This window comes from Myotis lucifugus, unplaced genomic scaffold (genome assembly GCF_000147115.1).
Source record: "Myotis lucifugus unplaced genomic scaffold, Myoluc2.0 scaffold_90, whole genome shotgun sequence".
Lineage (NCBI taxonomy): Eukaryota > Metazoa > Chordata > Mammalia > Chiroptera > Vespertilionidae > Myotis > Myotis lucifugus.
The window spans coordinates 3,191,904-3,210,870 of NW_005871138.1; the positions used below are offsets into that span (position 1 = coordinate 3,191,904).

At 45.9% G+C, this 18,967-nt stretch overlaps 1 protein-coding gene across 2 annotated transcripts in view; it reads right to left on the reverse strand.

The window, feature by feature from the left end:
- Positions 1 to 103: 103 nt before the first annotated feature.
- PCIF1 (PDX1 C-terminal inhibiting factor 1) overlaps positions 104 to 18,967 on the reverse strand; it is a 51,833-nt gene continuing 32,969 nt past the window's right edge. Inside the window, exons 17-18 of one of the 2 annotated variants that reach the window (XR_002829911.1) lie at positions 15,993 to 16,148; positions 104 to 263 (exon numbers count right to left, since the gene is read on the reverse strand). Coding sequence is in view for 1 of the 2 variants with exons in the window: in XM_023756208.1 (XP_023611976.1) it covers positions 16,136 to 16,148 (13 nt within the window). In the remaining variant the exon portion in view is untranslated. Of the gene's footprint in view, positions 264 to 15,569; positions 16,149 to 18,967 lie in introns of those variants that run through there. The other variant, XM_023756208.1, reaches the window with a different exon arrangement.

Consider the following 18,967-nt stretch of genomic DNA (forward strand, 5'->3'; position numbering starts at 1 on the left):
CCATGTCATCCAAACAGTTGACAACCTGATAATCCTCTTAAATCCATCCCCTCAGTATTAATCTGCTAGGGCTGCCATAACAAAGTATCACAGACTAGGGGGCTTAAGCAACAGAAATTTATTTTCTCACACTTCTGGAGTCTGGAAGTTTAAGATCAAGGTGAGGACCGGGTTGGCCTGTGTCCCCGGTTTGTAGATGGTTGTCTTCTCCCTGTATCTTCACGTGGTCTTCCCTCTGTGTGTCTGTGTCCTAATTTCTTCTTCTTATAAAGAGACCAGTCATACTGGATTATGGATCTGCTCTCGTGACCTTGTTTTAACCTAATTGCCTCTCTAAAGACCCTATCTCCAAATACCGGCACATTCTGAGGTGCTTTGGGATAGGATTTCAACAAATGAATGGGGTGGGGGGGCAATTCAGTCCATAACACCCTCCATCCTCTGCATTCTCACTGACACTGCTTGAGCTTCAGCCCTCCCACTTCTTGCCTGGTGGTAAATAGCTTGGCCCTCCAGTACCCAGCACCCACGCTCCAGATGCACATCTTGGTCAGCAATCCCTGACCATGATCAGAAAGCTTCCATAGCTCCCTACTATCTCCAGAATGAAGACCAAACTCCCTAGCCCAGCCGTGGGCAAACTACGGCCCACGGGCCGGATCCGCCCGTTTGAAATGAATAAAACTAAAAAAAAAAAGACCGTACCCTTTTATGTAATGATGTTTACTTTGAATTTATATTAGTTCACACAAATACTCCATCCATGCTTTTGTTCCGGCCCTCTGGTTCAGTTTAAGAACCCATTGTGGCCCTCGAGTCAAAAAGTTTGCCCACCCCTGCCCTAGCCTGACATCCGAGGCCCTACAAAACCTGGCTCCACCTGCTTTCACAATCACCATTGCAATTAGGGCCAGGGAAAAAGGCAATGTTGGCTAGCACCTTGCTATTCCAAGTATAATTCACGGACCTATAGCATCTGTACCACCTCCTTCGTATGCATCCAGGAGTTTGAAAGTTCATCCACAGAGGGACTCATAGGAGCAGGACCTGTGGTCACCTGGTTGGCTCAGAACTTGACTTTGTCCCAACAGAACTATTCAATTCACAGGATTCTGGGATGCACAGCAGATGACAATTCTGAACTAACAAGTGAACTTGACTTCCCAAAGCTATTAAGAATGCCTAACTCACAAGTACTAGTATAATCAAATGAAAAGGTTGCTGGAGCCAGTGCTCTATTGGGAAAGGCAATGTTCTCCTCTTTCATTTCCCTTTGGCAAACATGTATTGAAGCTTTGAAGAGTGCCAGGCTGGGTGCTCGGTGGGTGTTGGGCATGTGGAAAGAAAGGAGACATGCGTTTGTCCTGCAAAAGCTCTCAAAACATGAAAGGAGATACCCGTCAACACAAGGGACAGGAGGAGGTGGGAAATTCTGTGCCTTTGAGAGAACCAAGATGGCGGCATAGGTAAACACCGGAAATTGCTGCCTCGCACAACCACTTCAAAAATACAACTAAAAGACAAAACGGACATCATCCAGAACCACAGGAAGGCTGGCCAAGTGGAAATTCTACAACTAGAAGGAAAGAGAAAAGCACACTGAGACTCAGAGGAGGTGAGGTGTGGAAGTAAAGTGCATGTGGAAAGGGCTGGCAACGGAGGACGTGGTTGTCTTTTTCAATCGGGAGGGAGACACAAGCTCCCGACTGCTCTGAACGCCAGTTCTGGGCCAGTCTCTGGGGACCCAGACTCATACGGGGAGAAACTGGACTGTCTGGCATCGGGCGGAACTCAAGGACGGCTTTCTCTCAGAGGTGTTTGCAGAAATTACCGCGGAACAGTGAGACAGGACAGGACTGTCTTAGGGCAGGACTGAGGATCAGCCATAGCTGTTTGCTCTGCCCTGTTGATTCCCTGAGACCCCGCCCCACCCAAGTTGTGCCCAGAGGCTTTTGCATATGAATGCCCTGGCCCTTTGCAATCTAAAATTACCTAACTAACTGCAGCTGGGTCAGAGAGACCCAGAACATCCAAAAGAAGGCCCAAGGCCCCACAGCAGCTTGCATTACTTCACAGCTGGGCCTCATCTGGGCACCTCCAAACCCCAAACAAGGAAAAGGAATCTGCAGATCTCTCTGTAGCTCCTGCTGGGTAGCCTCAGGCAGAGGCTAAATTAGCACCTCCTTAGAGATCCAAGAGCCAGTGTACCCAGTGGTCAGAGTGGGACCATCCAGATTACAACTCCTTAGATCCATAAGGGACACACTCAGGGGGCAGACTCAGTGAGCACCAAAGCCCCACTGAAGCAAGTCTTGCCCCAGAAGGGTGTCTCCAGCACAGAAGTTCTTCCACCATAACCACAGCTGATTCTCACAGCCAATTGGCCTGGAGGTCAATTCCTCCCAGTGAAACCTACAACAGTCAAGGCTTAACTACAACAAGACTGTGCACATAGCCCACAAAGGGTGCACCAAGAGTCTCTACCTCAGGTAATTGGGGAGGCTGAGCCACTGGGCCCTATAGGACACCTAGCATACAAAGCCACTCTATCAACACAGGGAAGCAGCCAAAATGCGAAGACAAAGAAACAGGTCACAAATGACAGAAATGGAAGAAAGCAAACTACTGGATATAGAGTTCAAAACCAGAGTTATAAGGTTTTTCAAGAATTTTCTAGAAACCGCCGATAAATTCAGTGAGATCCTCAAGGATATGAAAAAGGACCAACTAGAAATTAAGCATACACTGATTGAAATAAAGAATATTATACAGAGACCCAATAGCAGACTAGAGGATCCCAAGAATCAAGTCAAAGATTTGAAATATGAAGAAGCAAAAAACACCCAACCAGAAAAACAAAAAGAAAAAAGAATCCAAAAATATGAAGATAGTGTAAGGAGCCTCTGGGACAACTTCAAGTGTACCAACATCCGAATTATAGGGGTGCCAGAAGAAGAGAGAGAGCAAGATATTGAAAACCTATTTGAAGAAATAATGACAGAAAACTTCCCCTACCTGGTGAAAGAAATAGAATTACAAGTCCAGGATGCTCAGAGAACCCCAAATAAAAGGAATCCAAAGAGGACCACACCAAGATACATCATAATTAAAATGCCAAGAGCAAAAGACAAAGAGAGAATCTTAAAAGCAGCAAGAGAAAAACAGTTATCTACAAGGGAGTACCCATACGACTGTCAGCTGATTTCTCAATAGAAACTATGCAGGCCAGAAGGGAGTGTCAAGAAATATTCAAAGTGATGAATGCCAAGAACCTACAACCAAGATTACTTTATCCAGCAAAGCTATCATTCAGAATTGAAGGTCAGATAAAGAGCTTCACAGATAAGAAAAAGCTAAAGGAGTTCATCACCACCAAACCAGTATTATATGAATGAAATGCTGAAAGGTATCCTTTAAGAAGAGGAAGAAGAAGAAAAAGATAAAGATAAAAATTGAACAACAAATACATATCTATCAACAAGTGAATCTAAAAATCAAGTGAATAAATAATTTGATGAACAGAATAAACTGGTGAATATAATAGAATCAGGGGCATAGAAAGGGAGTGGACTGACAATCCTCAGGGGGGAAGTGGTGTGGGGGGTGTGGGAAGAGACTGGACAAAAATCATACACCTATGGATGAGGACAGTGGAGGGTGGGGTAAGGGCAGAGGGTGGGGTGGGAACCGGGTGGAGGGGAGCTATGGGGGGAAAAAGAGGAACAACTGTAATAATCTGAACAATAAAGATTTAATTTTAAAAAAAAACATGAAAGGAGTCAGACCATAAAGACATGCACTCAACAACCATTGCCTATGACAGCCCACCCTCCCACTCTATTCCTCCATCCCTCCAACCTCAGTCCTTAGAACATGCCATGCTTTGGCCTCTGGCCCTTTGCACTCTCCATTCCCCCTGCCTCAAACCCTTCCCAGGCCTCCCATCTCTGCCCTCCCCCGTGTCTGGCTAAATCTTATTCATCTTTTAGGTTTCAGCTGAGATGTCATTTCTCCCAGGAAAATGCTGCTGACCACCCCAACCTGAGAAGGAGGCTCTTCCGTGTTCCCATGCACCCCCTCAGCCAACCACTTCCCTTCTTGTGGCATTTTTCACAATTCAGAGTGAACTTCCTGTCTATTCATCTATCTCTCCCTGCAAGCTGAGGTCATTATGAGGGCAGTAACCTTATCTGCTGTGTTTACTGTATTTGCAGGTATTTCTTAAACATAGAAAAGCAGTAGTAATACTAGTCAGCTTTTTTAATTTAGCTCATAATAAGTGCCAGGCACTGACATAAGTATTTATATGTACTAGTATTAACTCATTTAATCGTGAGGTGGGTGCTATTTTTTCCATTTCACAGATGAAAGAAGAGAAGCACAGAGAAATTAAGTAAATTGCCCAAAGTAACACAGCTTGTAAGCGGCAGTGAAGGGATTCAAACCCAGGTAGTCTGGCTCCAGAGTCCATATTGGAAGAGGGGGTGATTAATTCTATTGGGGAGAGGTAAAAGGTCAGGGGAGGCTTTATCAGAAATAACATCTGAACCAGGTTTTGAAGAGTGAAGAGGAGTTTGCCACCTGGGCAAGGAGCAGGGCTTTGCAGACTTGACAACCTCCCATGACTACCTTTCAATGCAAAAGCATTTTCCTGAGGGGCAAATGGAAAGCAATGGGCAGGACTGGCCAATGAGGCTTAGACAGGGAGAATGCCTTAGATGGCATCCAGTTTCAGCCTGAGTCACCCATGGGTGGGGCGAGGCAGGTTACATATACCCTGGAGCTCTGCTCCTTCTGTCCCTGCATGGGTAAGAAGGACACTCCCCTGCCTTCTCCTCTTGCACTAAGATTTGAGGCTGAACCATGCCCCCCTTCTTGTAGGGATTGGCTCACCACCTGAGAAGGAAAATCCCAGCAAACACCCCCTGGGTCAGGTGCAGGCCCAGAGCAGACCTGTAGCCTCTGAGGGCAGCGGGGAGTTTCCTCAAAACCCTGCTCGGCCTGTCCTCAGCCTGACCTTACAAACTCTGGGAGCCACCCCTGACTCTGGAGGCCCCCAACTCTTAAAGCTCCAGACCTTTTTAAGAGACTGGATCTCAAGGGAACTCCAGGATGTAAGTACAGATGAAGAGGAGGTGCTTCACAGCCCCATCTCCCCTGACCCTGTCCCTGGGAGAGCCCTGAGCCCGATCTAGCCCTGCCACCTCTTTTTACTGTTGGGATAACTGAGGCCGGGAGGAGGGAAGAGACTTGCCATTGGCTGGATGAAACTCGGGTCTCCTGAGTCCGACCAGCACTCTTCTCACTAAACAGCCCCATCTCTTCTGTCCTCTCTGTCCTGGCCTTTCAAATTGACCTGGAAGACTCTGCCAGGCACCTTCATGCATACCATTCATTCATTCATTCCGCAAACCTTTACTAGTCTCCTTCTAAATGTCAGACACTGAGCTGGGCCCCTGACCTCAGGGGATGACAAACTGATGTGAAGACAAATACATTCGCAGACTTTTACAACCACTCTGATTAAGCCACAGCGGAGACCTTTCGTCACCTTATTCTCAGGGTCGACGCACAGAATATACCGTATGTATGGACCACTGAGGAAGGAGTGACATGGGGATGGTGGCTGACAGGGTGGGAGGGCCGAGTTAGACTTCAGAGCTTCCCCTCAACCTCTCTGTGCCCCCATCACTCAGCACCTCCTCTGTGACCATGGGCTGAGGACAAGAGACCTCAGCCCCCAACTGTGTTGGTTGATCTAGACCTGGGCTGTCTGACCTGATGGCCATGAGGCCTGTGTGCATGTTTCAATTTAAATTAATGAAAATTAGATAAAATTTAAAATTCAGTTCCTCAGTCTTGCTAGCCACATGTGGCAACCATACTGAGCAGCACAAGTCATAGATCATTGGCGGCATCCAGAAAGTTCTTGTGAACCATGATGCTAGTCCATAGCAGCGACTCACCTTTTGAATTCGAACGTATTTGGGAATTGACAGGAAATTGCCAAGTCTTCATTTTACCAGAAAAAATTTAAAGCAGTAATAATGATTTTTTTAAAATGGTCTGGCCGATGTGGCTCAGTGGTTGACCACTGACCTATGAACCAGGAGGTCACAGTTCAATTCCAGGTCAGGGCACATGTTGGGGTTGCATGCCCCATCCAATTCCTAGTCAGAGGCATGCAGGAGACAGCCAATCAATGATTCTCTGTCACCATTGATGTTTCTATCGCCTTCTCTCTCTTCCTCTCTGAAATCAACAGAAATATATATATTTAAAAACAAAACATGAACACTAAAAGTAATATGAAAGTTTTTATTAGGGCTGGGGTTTAAAATAGCCACATTAAGGGATATCCATGGAACAACTGGAGAATATTGATTGTGTATTGGATAATTGTATTGTGGTTATGGAGGAGACTGCCTGTTATTTGGAGGATTTAGGGGTGAAATATGAGGATGTCTGCAGTTAACTCCCTTGTGTCTGAGGGAGGAAAACATTTTATATATACTAGTATATATATATATATATATATATATATATATATATATATATATATATAGAGAGAGAGAGAGAGAGAGAGAGAGAGAGATAGATACATGGGGTGAGTGAATGTGTCCCTATGTTAACAACTCATGAGCCTAGGTGAATCTTATAGGAAGTTAGAATTTTTCAAAATAAAAGTTGGGGGGGAATAAGAAGTGAAGACAGTGGTTACTCCACTGCCCAGCAGATCATGAGGGCTCTTGCAGGGCTGTGCTGGTGCTCCAGTTCTTGACGTGGGATGCTGGTTACATGATGTTGTAGTGGGTCGAATTGTGCCTCTCTCCCCGGAAATCTATGAATGTCACCTTATTTGGAAAAAGGGTCTTTGTAGCTGTAATTAAGTTAAGGATCCTGAGATGAGATCATTCTGTATTAGAATGGGCCCTAAACCCACTGGTGACCTTATCGGAGACCCAGAGAAGAAGGCTGTGTGAAGATGGAGGCAGAGATATTGGAGTGATGCAGCCACAAGCCACGGAACTGCTGGAGCCCCCAGAAGCTGGAAGAGTCCAGGAAGGATTCTCCCCCAGAGCCTTCGGGGTGTATGGTCCTGCTGACACCCTGACTTCAGGCTTCTCTCCTCCAAAACTGAGAGAATAACTGTCTGTTGTTTTAGGCCACCAGGTTTGTGGTACTTTGTTACAACAGCCCTAGGTGTTCCAGGGTGTTCACTTAGTGGCAATTCTTTAAGCTGTACACTTATGATCTGTGTACATTTCTCTATGTATGTTATACTCCTTAAAAAAATGTACTGAAAAATAAATAAACCAGAATGACTATTATCAGCATTCATTTAAAAAATTTAAAAGGCCTAGTAAGGACATAATCTCAAAATAAAAGATAGGCCCTTAAAATGAAATTTCACTTTATGATACTCTTTTCCTTCCTTTTGCTAAGAATCCGCAAACATAGCCATTCTAGCTCAGCACCAGCTGCAGATCAGCTACATCAGAATCCCTTGGGGAGTTTTGAAAAATACAGAATCCCAGACAGAGAGGTCACGAAGACAAGATAGGGAGTCCAGAAATAGACCCAAATACATGTGGGAATTTAGTATATGCTAAAGGTGGCATTTCAATTTAGTGGGGGAAGACAGATTATTCAATATGGTGTTGGTACAATTGGCTAGCCACTTGGAAAAAAATAAAGCTGTACCTCTACCTCATTCTATTCACCAAAATAAATTCCAGATGGATGAAACTTTTAATTAAGGGGAAAAACACCCTAAAAGGACATCATGAGAATATAAAGCGTTTTTTTCTTATAATCTTGAGGTAAGAATTGCCTTTAACAAACATTTACTCAATACTTATTCTCTAACTTTTTAAAAAAATTTATTTTATTGATTTCAGAGAGGAAGGGAGAGGGAGAGAGAGATAGAAATATCAATGATGAGAGAGAATCATTGATCGGCTGCCTCTTGCACGCCCCCTACTGGGGATCGAGCCAGCAACCCAGGCATGTGCCCTTGGCCAGAATCGAACCTGGGACCCTTCAGTCTGCAGGCTGATGTTCTATCCATTGCGCCAAACCAGCTAGGGCCTTATTCTCTAAGTTTTGCTTGGTGCTGGAGATGGAGACAAGCGGAGGTGCTTGCCTTCTAGAACTCAAGCTAGTGAGGGTGATCTAGAACAGTGGTTCCCAACTTTTAAGATTTCACTGTTACGAAAAATTTAATAATTTTTTTTTTGCTTTTTAATAATCGCAGAGTGGGGGGGAAGCAAGTTTATATGCACAATACATAATTGCAAAGCAGTTATAAAAAAAGATTCATACATTTCATTAGGTAAAACCAGATGGTCAAAAACAACAAAACAAGAATAGCCTTGATGGGAAGGGGCGTGGGGATGAGATAGATTGCTTGATGAGTGTGAGGTTTCCTTTTGGGGTGATAAAAAATGCTTTGGAACTAGTTAGAGGTGGTGATTGCACAACATTATGAATGTACTAAATACTACTGAATTGTGAACTTGAAAAAAAACACTTTTAAATGATTAATTTTATGTTATGTGAATTTCACTTCAATAAAAAAATAAATAGGAATACAAATTTTGAAATCAACTTTTAAAAAACTTTAAGTGCCTCACTGGGAAAAATTTATAACGTAAGGGGAAGATAAGAATTCATTTCTCTAATATACAAAGAGTTCTGACAAATCAATAAGGCAAAGATAAACAATCGGTGTTGGTAAGGACATGGAGCAACAGACAACCTCATTTATCATTGGTAAGAATGTAAAGTGGTATGAACTTTGGTAATGTAATTTGGAAATAATTTAAATGGACAGAACTTTTGATCCAGCAATTTCACTGCTGAGATCCTTCTCTTACAGATATACTTACATAAGTGTTCATTGTACTATTCTGACAACTCAAGCAAACATATAGGTTCAAAGGTATTTTTTGCAGCACTATTTATAATAGCAAACAACCTAAGTGCTCATCAGTGGGGAACTGGTTAAACATAGTACATCTCTGGGTAGTGGATCCTACTCAGTCACTAAAAAGAACAAGATGTATCTATGTGTGCTTAGGGAAAACTATTCAGACAAGAACTATTAAGGGTGTGTTTGGGGGGACGGGTGTCCACAACACTTAGTATTATATATCCAGTGTGTGCAGACCTTTAAAGATTTTCTGGAGGGTACACAAGTAGCCGATAACAGTAGTTATGTATAGAAAGTCACACTCAAGATTGGGGAACGAGGAGAGAGATTTTTTACCTAAACTTCATACCTTTTCATACTTATTGAATTTTTTAAAAAAATATATTTTATTGATTTTTCCACAGAAAGGAGGGGAGAGAGATAGAGAGTGAGAAACATCTATGAGAGAGAAACATTGATCAGCTGCCTCCCGCACGCCCCCTACTGGGGATATGCCCGCAACCAAGGTACATGCCCTTGACCGGAATTGAACCCGGGACCCTTGAGTCCACAGGCCGACGCTCTATCCACTGAGCCAAACCGGTCAGGGCCTTCTTGAATTTTTTTAAAATGTGAACATATGTTACCCTTATGTATACCGCTTTTTAAGGTTAATTTTTTAAATTATGAAATAGCTTAGGCATAGGAAAAGTATAGATAATAATGAAACAGCCCTGACCAGTATGCTCAGTGGTTAGAGTGTCTGCCCCCACACACCGAAGGGTCTCGGGTTCGATTCCTGGTCAAGGGCAAGTGCCTGGGTTGCAGGTCCTTGTATGGGCATGTGGGAGTGGCAACCAATCGATGTTTCTCTTTCTCTCTCTCCCTCCCTTCCACTCCCTCTAAAAAAAAACAAAATCAATGGAAAAATATTCTTGGGCAAGGATTAACAAAAAAATCCCATATAATAAAAGGCTAATATGCAAATCGACTGAATGGCAGAACGACCGGTCGCTATGATGCGTACTGACCACCAGGGGGCAGACGCTCCACGCAGGAGCTGCCCCCTGGTGGTCAGTGCGCTCAACCAGAAGCTGGGTTCACAGCTGGCGAGTGCAGCAGCAGTGGCGGGAGCCTCTCCCACCTCTGCTGCAGTGCTAAGGATGTCTGACTGACAGCTTAGGCCCGCTCCCTGCATCAGTCAGACATCCCCCGAGGGCTCCCGGACTGCAAGAGGGCACAGGCTGGGCTGAGGGACCCCCCTCCAAGTGCATGAATCTCGTGCACCAGGCCTCTAATAAATAAATAAACTCAGGTTCCCAACACCCATCTATAATAATAAAAGTGTAACATGCAAATCGACCAAATGACCGAACAGCAGAACAACCGTCTGGATGATCTTCCAGATGACCATGCTATGACACCCACTGGCACCAGACCAGCCAAGGCGGGTGCAATGTGATTGGTTGGGGGCCCAGCCATCGCCCTATGATTACCCTGCAGAGGGAGGCCCAGGCCACCAGCCGGCAGGGCAATCAATCAGGGGCTCTACGATCACCCCAAAGAGGGAGGCCCAGGCCACCAACTGGGGGCTGCAGTGGATGGGCGGGGCCTACCTCTTTGGGCAATTGATCACAGGCCTCCTGGACTGAGAGGGCACAGGCCGGGCTGAGGGACCCCCCCTCCCACCCCAAGTGCATGAATGTCATGTACTGGGCCTCTAGTATTAAATAATTTAACATGACAGACACAATTTGAAGACCCCTGTACATCTTTCTGCAACCTCACTCCCCGTCCCCTCCCTAGAGGTAACACCATTCTGAATTTGATGTTATCAGATATCCATTTTTGTTCATTTGTTTGTTTTTTGCTGTTATTTACTTAAACAACAGAAATTTATTTCTCACAGTTCCAAAAACTATAAGTCAGAGCTCAGGATGCCAGTATGCTCGGGTTTTAGTGAGGGCTCTCTTTCTGGCTTGCAGGCAGCCTCCTTCTTGCTTTGTTTTCACATGACAGAGAACCAGACATGCATGTTTTTATTCCCATGCATTTAAAAAAATCTTTTAGCTCTAGACAGTTTTTCTCAGTGGGTAGAGCATTGGCTTGTGGACTGAAGGATCCCAGGTTTGATTCTGATCAAGGGCACATGCCCGGATTGTGGGCTCCATCCCCAGTAGGGAGCATGCAGGAGGCAGCCCATCAATGATTCTCTCTCATCATTGATGTTTCTATCTCTCTCTTCCTCTCTGAAGTCAGTAAAAATATTTTTTAAAAATCTTTTATAACTTCCTTATCTATCAATAGACAGCATATTGTTTTGCATGTTTTATTCTTTATATAAATAATGTTCATCTATACAGTATAGTTCTTAGACCCAGGCAAGTCGGGTCTTGGACCCTGAGTTTTAGAGGGGTCTCCTTCTGGCCCTTCTCTGTCTGTGCCCTCATGGGGCAAGGACTCCAAGGGAGCATGCACACATGGAGTCTGTGAGCCTCCTGTAGACCACAGTCAGGTTACTCTGGACCCCAGAACTCCAGGCCCAAACAGCCTCCAGCGCTATGCAGTGCCTAAGCGGGACTTTCTCCAGGGTGCACCCTCCTGAGGGGGAGCCAACTACCTAAGTGTGCACCCTAGGCCAAGGGGTGACCTTTTGGGGAGAGGTAGGGTGGGGAGTAAGTGGAGCTGAACCTTCGCTGGAGTGCCCACACACAAAAGGAGGCATGAGGGTGCGATTCAGATGGGAATAGGCAGCCATTTGTATTTTTGCCTTGGACTCTCCTCCCTCCTCTCCTTATATGCACATTAAATTCTATGCATTTTGACAACTTGCTTTTCCCCTCAACATTACATTTTTGAGCATTATCTATGGTAATATCTATAGCTCCAGTTTACTGATTTTCTCTCCCTTACAGCATGCCCTCAAAGTTTTAAAAGTTTCAGATCCCTGATGCCTCACTCAGAAGATTCTGATGTGGGAGGAGGGGCCAGGTGGGCTGAAGCGTCTGCATCTTTTGGAAAATGCGTGATGCAGCTTGGCAGCTCGTTTTAAGAACCACGGGGGAGGGGGGGGGCCCTGACCGGTTTGGCTCAGTGGATAGAACATCGGCCTGCGGACTCAAGGGTCCCAGGTTCGATTCCGGTCAAGGGCATGTACCTTGGTTGCGGGCACATACCCAGTAGGGAGTGTGCAGGATCATCGATGTTTCTGACTCTATCCCTCTCCCTTCCTTTCTGTAAAAAATCAATAAAATATATTTTTTTAAAAAAAGAACCACGGGGGGATAAACCCCTCTTGGAGTGCCCCTGGCTTCGCACAGGCCAACCCTGTCACTTTCTGCTATCCCTCCTTGTGTCCCCAAGGTCTGTCTGGACCGGCTCTGCGCAGGCCACTAGCCCAGCAGCCCAGCAGCCTGGTTCAGGTCTGGGAGAGCTGGCGAAGGCAGCGGGCGCCCCCTGCTGGATACAAACGCAAGCTGCGCAGATTGTCCCTCCTCCCTGGATCTCTGGCCACAAGCACCCAGCCTTTCCTCCAGCCTTTAGTAGCACTTGGACGCAAACTGCCATCTGTTCTGCTCTCAGAAAGTGTTCTCACATAACAGACTCTCTATGGAATCTTTATTAGGGATAAAAGAGTGTGTGGTTGAGAAACTGCCGGGCTCAAATCCTGGTTTATTCTCTGATCATTGTGTGACCTCAGGCAAATCAGCGGACCGCTGAATAACTCCGTTCCTCATGAATAAAATGGGACAGTAATGTTACCTACCTCATAGGCCTGCTTTGAAGATTAGCGTTTAAAGGGGTGCCTGCAGCTCTAGTTGCTATCAGATGCCAGTCCCAGGGCTAATGACTTCTCACAGTGATCCAGAGCTTACTGGTCCAGGAACTGCTCTGTGCTCTTTCTGTTGACTGACTATATCATTTGATCATCACGACTCATGATGGGAGTGTGCTTATGTTCACCCCCATTTTACAAAGGAGGAAACTGAGGCACAGAGCTCAATCAAAGGCTCACAGCTCACAGCTTGTCACAACCATGATTTGAACCCAGGCAATTACACTCCAGAGCCCATGCTTTTTTGTTTTTTAATCAATTTTAGAGAGGAAGGAAGGAGGAATGAGAGAAAGACAGACAGACAGACATCGATTGGTTGCCTCCTATATACACCAGGAATCAACTGGGATTGAAACTGAAACAGCCCAGTTGGTGTGGCTCAGTGGTTGAATGTCAACCCATGAACCAGGAGGTCACCGGTTAGATTCTAGGTCAGGGCACATGCCTGGGTTTTGGGCTCGATCCCCAGTAGGGGGCATGCAGGAGGCGGCCAATCAGTGATTCTCTCTCATCATTGATGTTTCTCTCTCTCCCTTCCTCTCTGAAATCAATAAAAATCTATTTTTTTAAAAGCCTAGGTATGTGCCCTGACCAGGAATCGAACCTTAAGATCTTCAGTGCACAGGACAATGCTCCAACCAACTGAGCCACACTGGCCAGAGCCTATGCTTTTTTTAATTTATTTATTTAGTTAGTTATTTAATCCTCACCCAAGGATATTTTTCCATTGATTTTTTTTTTTTTAGGGAGAGTAGAAGAGAGAGGGAAAGACAGAAACATCAATGTGAGAGAAACACACTGATTGATTGCCTCCTGCACCAGCCCCCACCAGGGCCCAGGCCAGGGAGGAGCCAGCAACCAAGGTACGTGCCCGTGACTGGAATTGAACCCGGGACTTTTTGGTCTGCAGGCCGACACTCTATCTACTGAGCCAAACTGGCTAGAGCAGAGCCCATGCTTTCAATCACTGCATTCTCATGGCAATTTGGGGGGGATGTACAATGCCTGTTATACAGCTGGGAACACTGAGACTCAGGGAGGTGAAGTGACTTGCCTCAGATCATACAACTAATTAGTATTGGAGCCCTGGCCCGGACTTGCCCCAGTTCTGTCTCCTTGCATTATCTGATGTTATTCCATGGCAACCCAGCAGGCATGGTGACCCTGTGACAAGTTAGGGCATTGATCTGAGATGGTTGAATGACTTGCTCAAGGTCACAGAGCCAGTTAGTAGGGAGCTTTTCCTGTTGGGAGCAGAGCCCAAGGACATTCTGTTCAGGGCCCAGCACCTCTGCAGTGCCCTGCTGCAGCCCCTGGCCATCTCTTATCTTTATGATCACAGCTCCTGTTCCTAGGAATGCGAGTTTAGCACCACTTGCTTCCAGGCCAGCCTCAGCACAGCTGTCAAAGTTGTGTTCTAAAGCTGGCACTCATCTGAAACCTGGCCTCAGCATTGGCTCATGGAGCTTTCTATATGACATGGAAGTCAGATTCCATTCCCCTGCCCTCAGTAGGAGGCAGCTGGTATCTTGGAAGGAGCAAGATGTTGGAGCCAGACAATCCAAGGTTGAAATCCAGCTGGACAAACATCCTCACCTCCCTGAACTCCCATTTCATCACTTCTAATATGGGGAAAATGATCTGTGCTTTGCAGGCTCCTGTGAGAATAAAATGCAATAAAGTGTATAAGCATCTGGTACACAGTGGGTGCTGAGTAAATGTTAGCTCCCTTTGCTAGTTCTGTGCTGCAGACTCTCATCTGCTGTGCATGCCCCTTCCTCACAGGCCCAGAAGTCACCACCTTCCCCTCCAAGATGGTCCCCTGAGCTGTATGAGAGGTCTCTGAGCCAGGGTTGGGTGAGTGTAGAACACACATCCTCTGTTGTGCCTGGGGCAGAGGGAAAGGGTATACAAGCCCTGGGCTCACAGGCAGAATAACAGTATCATATATAACTCTTTGGTCAATGGCTGGAGATTAACTGAGCACCTACTATGTACCAGTAACTGTTCTTGGTAATAGCCGTCAGTATTAAATAAGATCCCTGTTTCATACACAGCAGGTCCTTGAATAGTCATTTCATTCAACATCATTTCGTTATAGGAACTTAATTTAACTACTGTTTATATCAATTAGCCGATGCTAATTATAGCTCATTTTGTTTCACTGTACCTCATTTTGAGGGCGGGGGTGGCTTCAGCAGCTACAGTGTTTCCTCTGTGGTTTTAGCTCCTGCTACTAAGGCCCATCATGGCCCCAGCTCCTCCTCTCTGGGTGGCCCCAGTTCTTGGTCTTGGAAATGCCATCTCCTCCCTTTATAGATCCAGCCGCAGGGAAGGTTGTGGCTTCCTGAGTTACTAATCTCAAATTTGCTTCAACTTCTCCTGGTTGTTCTTTCTGCCCACCAACTTTGTAACTAAGTCTCCATATTAGATTCCCTCTTCCCAGAATCGTCTGGCATAGTCTTATTTTCCTAGCTAGATCCCTGCTACTGTGTCTCTGTTTCCTTGTCTATAGAGTGGGGGTTCATTCATTCAACGAGTAAGTATCTAGTAGCTTTCTTGTGACTATAAACTGGGTTAAGTGGGAATATAGGAAACAAGACAGATTGAAAGACATGAAAATCCAGGCGCTGCTTACTCTCATGCCTCTGTAATGCTCAGATGAGATGTTTACATAAATGTCACCTGCTGTTTGTGTCTCAGGAATTGCCAGCACAAGCAAACACTATTTGGACTATAGACTGTTTTCTGAATCCAACTCTTCTTGTCCTAGGGTCTTTCGCCACCCCCCCTATCCCCTCCAATACTGAAAGAGAAAGATTTAGGAGAAATTAAAGGAAGCTTTAATTTACACCATGGGGAATCAACTTATGCGGCTCATTATCCCAAGCGGTGGTACAGTTTTAAGCACAGGTTTAGCTAAACTCATAGATGGCAGTGGCAGGGTGAGAGAAGGTAGAGATGAGTCCCAGAGCACCCACCTGCTGACTGCCTACTCTCCGCTCTGCTGCCCCCCTGTGGCATCTAGCGCAAAGGCAGAAGCACGGGACTGGGAGTCAGGACACCAGGGTTTGAACCCCAGATCTGCTGGCCAGCAAATGCATGACCTCAGACAAGCCATTTCATTTCTCTTGAGCTTCTGTTACTTTGTCTGTAACATGGGAACCTTGAGAATACCTATGAGGATCTCTACTTGTTGTGATGATTAGTTTAGAAATGCATGTAAAGCACCTACTGCAGTACCTGGTACTTGGTGAGAGCACAATAAACATTTGCTTGTATGATGACTATCTGCTGCAGGCGATCTGGCTGGAATCGCAGTCCTCTGCATTACACTAGGAAACTTGTAGTGGGATTTTGAGCCACTCAGCTTTTCTCTCTGGGCTTCAGTTTCCCCACCTGCAAAAAGGAAAAATAGTAACCATCCTGCCTCATTCAGGAAAGTATCATCTAAGACCCAGGTATAATTATTACTACATGAGCAATGACACCAGGTTCTAAGCATGGAGTTTGGAGCCAGACTGCTGGCTTTCAATCCCAGCTATACCCCTTACTTGTAGATAAAATGCTTAGAAAATGACTAGGTACAGAGTATTTTTTTAAAAATATTTTTTTGTTGGAATCAACAGGAGGGAGCTCTGAGTCCAGACGGTGAGCCCCATCCTCCGCTGAGTGCCCCAGAGTCACCGACAACCACGCCTGTCTCTGGGCCAAGGGGAGGAAGCCAAGGCTCTGACAGGTCAAGAGGGCACAGCCCAAGTCAGGAGCAAGACAGGGATCAGGCGCTGTGACCTTATGTGAGGGGTCACACACATCTCACTCTCCCTATTCTTGTCCCTTTCTCCTCCCCCCCCCCCAACCCCCAGGATGGATCACAACTCTGATTCCATGTGGATCCCGGCACTTGTCTGCCAGGACTCGGGGTGTGTGGGACTGCGTCTCCTTTCCATGCCTGGTAAGATGAGAGGTCCTCTATGTTTCCTGCCCAACCGCCATGGCTCTGGGTTGAGCATCGACCCAATCTGGCGGCCAGCATTTTGAGGACAGGACTATGAATTTGGACTTTCAATCCCAGCTCCACCCCTTACTTGTAGATAAAATGCTTAGAAAATGACTAGGTACAGAGTATTTTTTTAAAATATATTTTTGTTGATTTCTGAGAGGAAGGGAGGATAGAAACATCAGTAATGAGAATCATTGATTGGCTGCCTCCTACACACCCCACACTAAGGATCGAGCCTGCAACCCGGGCATGTGTCCTGACCGGGAATCAGACTGTGACCTCCTGACTCATAGGTCGACATTCAACCATTGAGCCACACCGGCTGGGCCCCCTGCTCCCTTAAGATAGATGACATGGTACAGCAAAGCACTTGTACAGGGTGTTTTCCCCTCTTGGCTCCTCTCCTCAGCATTTTTCTCAAAAGGTATACTTTAATGTCCTTCTGACCTAGAGGCCCTTCCCTGCTTCTAGAAGTCTTCCCATCAAAACTGAGGCCAGAACTACAAACTGCATGTTCTGATGGGAAGAACCCTGGATTAGCAGCCAGAAAACCAGGGTTGGCTTGCTTGTCTTTGTGATGGAGGCATTCTGATATGTTGTTTCCAAGGAGCCATGACCTTGGACCATGAGCTTCCCCTCTCTGGACCTTGGGCTCTTCTTCTGTTCCATGATGAGGCTTTTACCTTCTGTATGATCACATTCTGCAATCTTATGATTTGCTGGCAAAGGCCAAGGTCAGGGTTGAGCCTTAGACTAGGGATAGGAATGGGTACTGAGGGACTACTACTGAGTACCATGACATCTTTGAGGCAGGACGCATCCTATCAGCATGGGGTGGGAGTGGGTTGGAGGGGCTCTGTAGAAATGAGGAATCAGGTTGATGTTGGAAAACTACCAGTTGAGTGCAAAACCAACCTGTCATTATGCCATTGTTGACCCAACTCTCCAGGGCTGCTCTGGGGGGCCGGGTCCTGCCAGATGGGGGGAGGAGGAGAAGAGGGAGCCAAGTCCATCCAGAGGCCTCATGCTCTATTCCCCCTGCCAAAACCTGCTCCTACAAAAGGACCAGGGAACCCCCCTCATGCTCAGGTGCATACAAATTACAACAGCTCAAAACACCCTTTATCTTTTAAAATAGGTTTTCTTTAAAGAAATTTTTAAGATTCTCAACCCCCCCCCCCAAAAAAAAATTGTATTTTTCAAATGAAGAATATACGTTGTGCAACAAAGAGACTTAGGGATAAACCAGGGCACGAGGCTCCTTTGCAAAATGCTAGAAAGTCTTAAACAGAGGGTAGGGCCAAAGAGGGCATTTCAGGCATCAGGAGGAGGTGCACACCTTTCTGAAGGGCTGCAACTGTCAAGTACATCTACACTGAGCAGAGGAGGGCTGTGGACGATGTCCTGACCTCCAACTTGATTAGTGTAACATAGACAGCAAGCGCCCCCCCTTAGCCATGCGGGACAGTTCCAAGACTCCTCCCAGTGGATGCCTGAAACCTTGGACATAGGTCATGTGAATTACCTACACATACACACCTATGATAAAGGTAATTTGGTGTATAAATTAGGCAAGTAAGATATTAACAACAATAAATAAGATGGAAACAATTATGACAATATATTGTAATAAAAGTTATGGAACATGGTCTCCCTCTCTGATAACTGATCTGACCATTGAGAGGGCCACTGAGTGACTAAAAGGGAGGTGTCATAGATACAGGGTGGATGCTCAGGACAGGAATGACCCCCATCCCGGGAAGGAACTGGATGGCACAAGATTCTCTCACACTCCTCAGATCAGCGTGCAATTTAAAGCTTGTGAGCTGCTGATTTCTGGAATTTTCCATTTAATATTTTCAGACCACAGTTGACCCTGGGTAACTGAAACCTTGGAAAGCAAGACACTGGGGAGAGAGGGGGACTACTGCATTATACAAAGCCCACTAAGGGCCAAGTATGGAATCCTCTCCATTTCCCCAACTCGTTGGGACTTGCCTCCCAAATCCTTTTACTTGAAGTGACCTTGGACCAGCCACATCCCATCCCAGGACCTCAGTGCCCCCACCTGCACAACAGGAATTACAAGTTCCCCATCTGCCAAGACACACCAAACCTAATCGAGAAGGTTGCGATTACTAGTTCGGTGAGAGTATTCAGTAACCGGCAAGAGCCAGGAAAAATGACTGAAAACACTTATTTCTCCACCTCCAAG